The following is a 9818-nucleotide window of genomic DNA, read 5'->3' on the forward strand; positions in this document are numbered from 1 at the left end:
GGAGGGAATGGTCAAGCCGTTGCTTAGCATGGATGAAGCCCTGGATTCAGTCCCCAATACTACTCAAAACAAAAAACAGTTCTGTTGCATGGTACAGTAGGTGATTGTAGTTCTAACCACACAAGAAATTGAGGCAGGAGGATCACTTGAGCCCAGAAATTGAAGATTAGTCAGGTAATGTAGCAAAGACCCCTATTTCAAAAGCACAACAAACAAATTCCATCAATATATACAACTATAATGCATCATAGTTTCCCTTCACATTTAAAAATGTGAAGGGGAAAAAAAAAGCACAACAAAACAAAAACTCCCACAGTAGGTAAATTCACTTTTGGTAAATGTACATATTTATTTTATGGGAAAGTAGGTATTGAATGACTCTGTGAGTCCCCTCTTTTTTTTTTTTTTTTTTTTTTCCATACTGGGGATTCAACCCAGGGGCTCTTTACCACTGAGTTACATGCCCAGTCCTTTTAATTTTTTTTTCTTTCTTTTTTTTTTTTTTGAGACAGGGCCTTGCTAAGTTGCCAAGGCTGGCCTTAAATGTGGGATTCTCCTGCCTTTGTTTCCCAAGTTGCTGGCATTATGGACATGTACCACCATGCCCAACTTCAGTGATGCATCTTTAGTACCAATGTATTAATTTAAATTAATTTCTATTTTCCATCTCTTGCTCTTTAGAAAGATTTCTCTTCAGAATTTCTTCCCTCTCAGTTTCAGCACGATGCTTATAAAATAATTTTTCTTTATTTATGAAGCTCTTTTTTTTAAGAGAGAGAGAGAGAGAGAATTTTTTAATATTTATTTATTTTTTTTAGTTTTCGGCGGACACAACATCTTTGTTTGTTTGTGGTGCTGAGGATCGAACCCAGGCCGCATGCATGCCAGGCGAGCGTGATACTGCTTGAGCCACATCCCCAGCCCTGAAGGAGCTCTTTGATATTGTTTCTTTGTAAAGAAAGATTGGAGACTTAGTGCGTGTCAGGGAGAGGGAGATGGAACCCCAGGCCTTTCACATGCTAGAGCTAGCTACATCCTCAGCCCTATAAAGAAAGATTTTAAAGACTATTCCTAATGTCACTAAAGTATTTTAGGTTTCTCAGAACAAGACAAATGAAATATATATCTCCTATAAAAAGAATAAATTGCTGAATATTGATTTTTTTTTGACATTATGGTTTCCGTAGATCCATGTTCAGAAAAGCCTGTAGAAGACTATCTGGAGTTATTTACCCCTAAAAGCCCTGAGTTATAAAAAGACCTAATACAATCATTAATGTTTATGCATAGCACATTATCAGAGATTGCTGGCTAGAGCTGGAAATCATATTAAGCATTTTATGGCATTGATCAGATAAATGACATGACAGGCAATCCTCAGCTTACAGTGATCTGATACCAGCAAGTTGCTGACATCCACAGTGTTAGGCCCACAATGGCCACCTATGTCATCACCTGTAGCTCAGAACAAGCAGGTAACTCACAAGTCAACTTCTGTGGATGAGTCTGCTGCCTAGGAGCCCATGTGAAGGCCTTCTGCCTCCCAGCCTGGCCTTTCCTACTGATCCTCTTCTCTCTCACTGCATCTTGGAGTTTTTAGTTCCTAAATGGCAAGGGTTTTTGTTTTTGTTTTTAAATAAGAAATAGAACATAAGCAGGAGAGAGGTAGCCCAGGTGAAAACTAGAAGGCAACATAGAAAAGGGTAGTGGTGGGGACCTGAAGAGGTGTTGGGATACTTTTCCCATGAGGGGTCAAATTGTAAATATTTTAGACTTAATGGTCTGATGTAACTACCTTTCTGCCATTATATCCCCAGAACAGCCATGGGCAATATGTAGATGAGGGGCTGGACTGGATTCCAGTTAAATTTATTTATAAAAATGCACAATGATTCTCTGGCCTGCTGGGCATAGTTTGCCCACCTCTGTATATAAAATAATATATCTATGGTAGACTGGCTCTGAGAGAAGTTCTAGAGATGTCCCTAATATGTTTTGAATATAGAGCTTTATTTAGTAAATGAATACTTTCTCAGAGGAATTGAAGATAAATCTCATTTGATGTTAAAAGCTTGATGTTGGATACTTTCTAAGTCTCATGTGTTTATTTCTTAAAAATTACTGATGAATGAAAAGAGCTGTGGTGGAGTTTAAGCATTCAGTATAAAGCAAAACCAGCATTAAGCAACCAGGGCTGTAAGTGATCATGTACAGATAACTTAAGGGGAAGTTAAACTACAAAGCAAGGTAGTTAATGGAGTTCTTGAGGTCTCCTGCTGGTTCCTGGAGTCAGTCCCAGGTCAGGAAGAGGAGTCAGGGGGTTGGACTTATGTGTTTGTCAGCTACCTGCATGGAATTGAAAATTTTTTTCTGTTATATGTTGATTATGATTTTTTTCCCATAAGAATTGGATATACCTGAATAAAAATTCAAATATCTGTTGAATTGAATTAGCCTTTTTACAACATGTAAAATATTGTTGACATATCCCACCTTAATATAACAAATCATTCTTTGATCTCTGGCAGGTTGTTCCTGCTGAAGGGTTGGTCTCTATATTAAAGAAAAGGAATGATACTGTAGGAGATCATCCTGCCCAAATGCAGCAGAAATCATCTAAGAGAAGAGTGAGATTCCAAGAAATAGATGATAACTTGGATCCAGGTAAACTGCTGAGCCCTTTTCTTTTTAATATTTTTAGTTGTAGATAGACATAATACTTTTATTTTGTTTACTTATATGTGGTGCTAAGGATCAAACCCAATGCCTCACATGTGCTAGGCAAGCACTCTAACCACTGAGCTACACCCCCAGCCCTTGCTGAGCACTTTTCTAATGCTGTTAACAGTCAGTGTTTGCTGGAAGAATCAATTACTATATGATGTGATGTTTGCTGACAGAATAGGTAAAAGAATATATGAACTTAGTTGCTTTATCTGCTGAGAAGGAAAAGTATAAAATATACATTCAAACCATCATCATAAATTATTTTGAAGCATTTTGCTCAAATAAGTGAGCAAGTTAAGAAGTTCAATTCATGGTTTCCCTGTTCCATAGATAATCCAGCATGTTGAGACTTCATTTCAATTTCTTTCTTTAGCATTTTTTTTTTACAAAACAAGCTTGCCAATTAATATTCAATAGCCAATTAATATTCCTCCTTAATTGTGAAAAATATTTATGAATCACGAGTATGTTCTTTTCAGCAATTCCTTCTTCACTTTGTAGAAAATAGTGTCTCCCAAGAGCAACAATTTAACACTGTTACTATGGTTTGATTTTTTTCCCTCCTAGGCTTATGCTTAAGGTGGTTGCCCTAGCAAACAGTGCTACCTCTTGAGGTTTCAAATAGGCTTACCTGAAACACAGATAAATAAGAGTGGAAAAATGGCCAAGAACCTTTAAACTCTTAACAACTATAAAGCTTGTAGGGGCCTTGAAATAATTTTTTCTAACCCCTCACTTGCACCTTGCTTTTCACTGTCAAGATCTTCTCCATGTAAAGTGCTTGGTCCTGTTTGTGCTAATTTATACTAAATCTGCTTAGTAGGTGGAACCTGGATTTGTAAATCTCAGTTCTTATTTCACTTAGTAGCCAGACCAAGTCATTTAACTTTGGGAGATTCAGATTCATCATCTTTAAAGATAAAAAGAATAGCATTTGCATCTCTGCCTTTATGAGAACCGAAAAACATCTGACAATGAATATGAAGTCATTTTGACAGTTATGAAAGTTTTGTGTAAATGTTTGATGCTGGTAATGATTTATTCCAAAGCTGTGTAGCTTACATAGTGCTTAGGAATAAGCCTCACCTTCTGCCAAAGCTTCCTGAAAGGAAGTTATTCTGCTGAATCACTTCTTCCACTAAATCATCTCTATTCACTAGAAATATAATGTGAGACTCATGTGATTTTAAATTCTATAATAGCTATGTTTAAATAGTAATCAATTGTAGCCAAGCCTGGCGGCACATACCTATAATCCCAGCTACTGGGGAGGCTGAGATAGGAAGATCACAAGTTTAAAGCTAGCCTTAACGACTTAATGAGATCATGTCTCAATATTTAAAATTAAAAGGATTGCAGAGGACAACTTAGTGGTGGAGCATTGCTGGGTTCAATCCCCATTTCCACTGGAAAAAAAAGTTTATATTTATTTCAACATGTGAGCAATCTGAAAAAAATGGGTTTTCACCTCTTTTTTTCACACTGAATTTTCCCAATCTGGTATGCATTTTTTGCACTTGATAGCATATTTGTTCAGACCAGCCACATGTCAAGTTCTCAACAGCCACATGCAGCTCATGACTTTCACATTATAAAGCATGGCTCTAAACTGTTTTAGTACATATAGATAAAACAAACAGAAGAAGTATTTTTAAACATTTAAACTGCTCAGATATTTGTACCGTATATGAATGCAATCATCCTGGTTCCAGGATCCCTGAACAAAATCTGTGGATGTTCAAATCCCTTACATAAATGGCATAGTATTTCTATATGACCTATGCTTACCCTCCTGTATACTTTCACTCATCCCTATTACTTATAATATGTAATGCATTGTAAATAGTTGACATACAGTATTATTTAAGGAATAATGATGAGGAAAAAAGTCTGCATACTCAATAGAAATTGGTCCCCAACCCCCTGGGATATTTTCCATCTGTGGTTAGTGAATCCACAGATGCAGGACCCACAGATATGGAGGGCTGACTATAAATGATAATGAAGATAAATATGGAAAGATGCATACGCATTAAATAAGCGCATGAAAGGGAATTATATTTTAAAAAGAAAGAAAGAGAAAGCTCGAACTGACCAAAACTTAAAAAACACAATGTCAATGATATAATTCTACGTTTTTAAAATTTGTATTGAGCTGCAAGTGTTGCTCAGTGGTAGAGCACTTTCCTAGTATGCACAAGGCCCTGGGTTCCATTCCCAGCACTGCCAAGAAAAACTAACAAAAAATGAACTATTTTTAAATGCAAGCTGGACATGATAGCACACGCCTGTAATCCCAACAACTTAGGATGCTGAGACAGGAGGATTGCAAGTTCAAAGCCAGCCTTAGCAATGGTGAGGCACTGAGCAACTCAGACCCTGTCTCAAAATAAAATACGAAATAGGGCTGGGCATGTGGCTCAGTGGTTGAGTGCCCCTGAGTTCAATCCTTGGTACCAAAAAAAAAAAAAGTAAAAATGCAAATCAAAGAACCATATGATTACATATACTATCTGTATAAAAGTTCTAAAATTAGATATATCTGATTTAGAAAGGTGCATACCATATTTAACAGCGTGTAACTCTGAGAAGGGAAGAGAATATGATTGTAGGAGAAAAAGGGACAGATCCTTAGACTTAGATACTTTATGTTCAAATTTTTATAAGAAGAATATATTCATATATTACTGTAAAATCTTTCATATAAAGGGTATTTTGTATCGATTAGGTTTTATAAAATTTATTTTTCAAGAAATAATATATGCTAATCATGAATTCAGACAGCACTTTTCCTAAGTGCTGCTTGGAATTTCTTATCATTCTTTCAAGTCATATTCTGTGTATATATGTGCATATGTGTGTGTACATGTGTCTATATGAGTTCTATATATCCTGCTAGGTGACTTCTTTTTAAAATTTAACCATGAATCTTTTTTAAAAATATTTTTTTTTAGTTGTCAGTAGACCTTTATTTTATTTATTTATTTATTTATATGTGGTGCTAAGAATTAAACCCAGTGTCTCATACATGCTAGGCAAGTGTTCTACCACTGAGGCACAACCCCAGCCCAATGAATCTTGAATATCTTTCTGTGAAAGAACATTTCCTAAATTTACTTCATTCCGCTTAATAATTGTACAATATTCCATCATATAAATATCTCATAATTAAACTATCCCATGTAACATGATTAACCAGGTTATTTGCATCATTCTGCTAAGCAGATTCTGTTACAGTGAAAAATTTGTACATATGTTGTTACATATTAGGCTCATCTGTGAGCTAATTCCTGAAAGTGGATTTGTTGGACTAAATGTTGAGATCATATATCACAGTTGGCCCGAGACAGTCCTGGTTTTTCCCAGGGGTCTCAGCATTGTATTCAGTTAACCTTGTGTCACTCTTAGACATGTCCAGGCTAGAACATAAATTAGTTTTAAATTTTAATAGATACTGCCACTTTACCTCCCAAAAAAGTTTATATTCACCTTCATTGTGCTGAAGATTTAAAATTATTTAGTCTTCCCAAAATATTTTTAGTTTTCTTTAATTATAAAGATCATTAGGATTTTTCAACCAAAGAATAGTTATTTTCCCCAATATAGAAAGACCAATGTGGACATTTTTATTAGAAACAAGCCTGCCAAAATTGTTAAGCAAAATAAGAAGAAATTATAACAATTTTTAGAACTTCTCTGTCCCACTAAATAAGAACAAAAATGAGTATGACTAGAATGCAAAGGGGATCCCACCCAAAGACATTTTCATTGTGTTACATAAAATTGACTTTCATTCAAGGTGGTCCCATAACATAAACTTCAAAGACATTGTAATTAAAGCCAAAGTGTATATTCTAAAATAACATCATTACACCATCTGAGGAATATTGCCATTTTTCGTCTTTTTGATGGAAGTTATGTTCATTGTACAAATGAGCTGGTTTTAATTTCAGCATTCACAAGCTCCACAAATATGAATCTTTGTAGTAACTAATAGGTAGGCCTTTGTGGGGTTTGTAGATTCACATGTTTTCTGTCTAAAAGCCCTGATTCTAGAGTTTTAACTACGAAACATCCTATTATCTTAATCAGGGGAGAGACAGCAGATGCTAAGATTTCCATTGATGACAATTTAACCTCACTCTCCTCTCATGTTTGCAGATGAAGTTGGAGGTGGCTCTTGTATTTTACTGATCTTGCTGTGCATAGCAACAGTTTTCCTTAGTGTTGGAGGAACTGCATTATACTGCACTTTTGGCGACATGGAGTCACCTGTTTGTACAGACTTTGCAGACAACATGGACTTCTATTACACCAAGTTACTCCAGGGAATGGCAGAACTGAAACACTGGATCTACCTCTCCTAGCAACACTCAAGGGGGACAGTCACATTGGCAGTGAGAATGAAAGATGTGAAACTTTCTAAACAGCTTTTATTTCAGAGTTCTGAAACATTCCCCCTAACCCCCAATGAGGACCCAAGAATACCCAAAACAGCAACTTTAAATGGCAATCCAGAGGACATCTGTTAGAATATCTACATAATGAGGTGATATTGATGTAACCATCATGGATGAAGAAATGATCTTTGGAGAGGTATCCATCTCTTCACTGCTTCTTAGAGCAATGAGGAACACTGAGCAGATTATGCTGGGCAGTCTTGTAACCACACTGTTTCTAGCTCCTGTCAAGCTAATGGTTAAAGGACACCTCTGGTTTAGATTTGTTGGTCTACAGTCATTGCTTCTAGCCATCATGCAATAAGTTTGTTTATAATCAGAGTTCCTTATGGTTCCAATGTCATTTTTTAGTTACCCTTGGGAGCTATGTAATTTAGGCCTTTTGCATTATTTCCAGATTCTGCTATCCATTTGTGAAATGGCTGTGTGTGTGTGTGTTTGTGTGTGTGCGCGCACGCGTGTATCTCAAGCAGTTCTCATAAGCAAATATCCAACATAGAGTAACAGAGATTATCTTTATTCTTTTAACTTGACTATGATGTGCAGGCACAAATATTTGAAGAAGGCTTAGCTGTAGAATAGATGAATTGTAGAAATGGTGGCCCTGAAATGAGAAACTGTGACAGATCTGTGGCAATTAAATTGATTGACTATCCAGAAATTAATCACAGGCCTGAAGGCAAAATTAAAGAGCTCCCCCTGAGTCTCAGGAACAGTTTGATCACGGACTCAGTGCTTCCTGAAGTGGTGAACGCTGAAATCAACATGATTCAGCAAACACATTGAGCATCTATTATGTTCTGAGAATCTAAAAACCAGAATATGGACATAAATATAAAATCCCTACTACAGATGTCTTAATTCTGGTCATATAAAGTAAGCCAGTCCCTTGGCGAGTGAAATTAAATCACCATATATAATTCAGTATTAACAGATCATGCATTCAGGTGTTTTAATATGCATTCATATCATGGGCTTGATTTAGACTCTATTGTGGGGTCATTAAGTGAAAATTCAATCATACCTTAAATAGGCAAAAGTATGATTTTTATTTAAATCTGTCAGTTAGGTGGCCTAACATTTAGGAAGCCTTGCTTTGACTTTTTATATCGCAGGCAGCATTTAAAAAACAAAAAACATGAATTATAGTTTTTTAGCAAGTGATTATTATTTTCTGTTTTTCCTCTTAGGATCATTTGAAAGAAAAAGGGAGAAATTGCTTTCTAGTTGTTACTGGCTGGTACAGTACTTTCCTTTGTGTTTTTGCTTATTTATTTAGATTATATGAATTTAAAGGGCTTTTTATAAGTTGAAAGTGTGTTGCTAAGCATGCATTTGGTTATCCCAATGCTAGATACTTAATTATTATGTACTAGTGTTTTGATTTTTCTATAATTTCACCTCAGTGTGTTTTGGGGCTTGTTTATTTTTAAACTGATGTTTTGTTTTTTTCTTGTAATACTGTCTGGCTTGTCTTTATCATGTCACTATAAACTGTAATATTTCGAATGGTTATAGATCAAAGATATTTATTTAGAAGTGAACAAGATACTGAAATTTAGATTCCTTATACTTAAGGCTGATTTTATTAGAAGATTATTTTAATGATGTAATATAAATTTTAAGACTTTGTATTCAAATTGTATATAAAATATGTAATCTGTCCACGGTACTATCTTAAGTGGTTCTATAAAAGCCGCTCACAAGATCTACTGTATGGAGCCTCCTTGTCATAGACAAACCTCTTCTGTGCTACCCTCATAATTTTTAGTTGCAGGAATTTGGTGATCCTTATTTTAGCCAATTTTATATCAAGAGAAGTCAAAATTTCCCTCCTGTTTACCTTTTTAGGTCACCATGAGAGTCCTATATAATCTCTGATGTTCTGTTTGCAACCTAGGCCACTTTTTTGAAACCTGGGATTTCCTAGGAACCTTCACATTATAATGAAAAAGTTGAGATAATACCTTGTTAGTCAGGGCTCCCAGTCATGTCTTGAGAAACCAAGGATATCTTCACCACTGCCCAGAGGTGGTGAGGTGAGCTCAGGAGCATATCAAATATCTTGACTTAACATAGGCATGAAATCTCACTTAGAAAAAATTAGGGAAACTTTAAAAAATGTAATAGTAAATTATTGCATGAATTGGAGTAATTCCATCCAGTGATGAAAGGATTGTTATATCATGCGTAAAAAGTTTATCCAGTTTTACTGAAATGTAATTTTTCCTCTCATTTGAAAGTACTGATAACTGTTTGTAACTAATCTTCCTTAAGAACTGTATTTGAGGGTATCACATCGGGCTTGTAATTTAAAATCTACACCAATGAAGTGTCTCAGAGAATTTATTTGAATCCTTGAATGTTCAGAAAAACTGCTTTAAAGCAAAAAAAGTAATTTCAGGAATTGGTCTGACCCACCGATATTTGGGGAAGTCTAATCACCCCCTAAGTAAAGGTTCCTCTGCTTCTAAAACGCCTCCCCCATCTGCCTGACACAGTGGCTGAAATCCACTCTAAAAATACAGTCTCTCAGATTTGAAAATCAAAATCCTCTGGGAGGTTTACTTCATCAAGCTGTGAATTTGTGTCTTAAATGTGGAGAAGATTTGAAATTTGAAGGTGGGCCTT

The 9818-nt window shown here is 35.6% G+C and overlaps 1 protein-coding gene across 1 annotated transcript in view; it reads left to right on the plus strand.

The window, feature by feature from the left end:
• Cnst (consortin, connexin sorting protein) overlaps window positions 1-9520 on the plus strand; it is a 97385-nt gene extending 87865 nt beyond the window's left edge. Inside the window, exons 10-11 of the mRNA XM_077802369.1 lie at window positions 2529-2664; window positions 6889-9520. Coding sequence (XP_077658495.1) covers window positions 2529-2664; window positions 6889-7094 — 342 coding nt within the window. The 3' untranslated portion in view covers window positions 7095-9520. The remainder of the gene's footprint in view (window positions 1-2528; window positions 2665-6888) is intronic.
• The last annotated feature ends 298 nt before the right edge of the window (window positions 9521-9818 follow it).

Source organism: Urocitellus parryii, chromosome 9, assembly GCF_045843805.1.
Source record: "Urocitellus parryii isolate mUroPar1 chromosome 9, mUroPar1.hap1, whole genome shotgun sequence".
Taxonomy (NCBI): domain Eukaryota; kingdom Metazoa; phylum Chordata; class Mammalia; order Rodentia; family Sciuridae; genus Urocitellus; species Urocitellus parryii.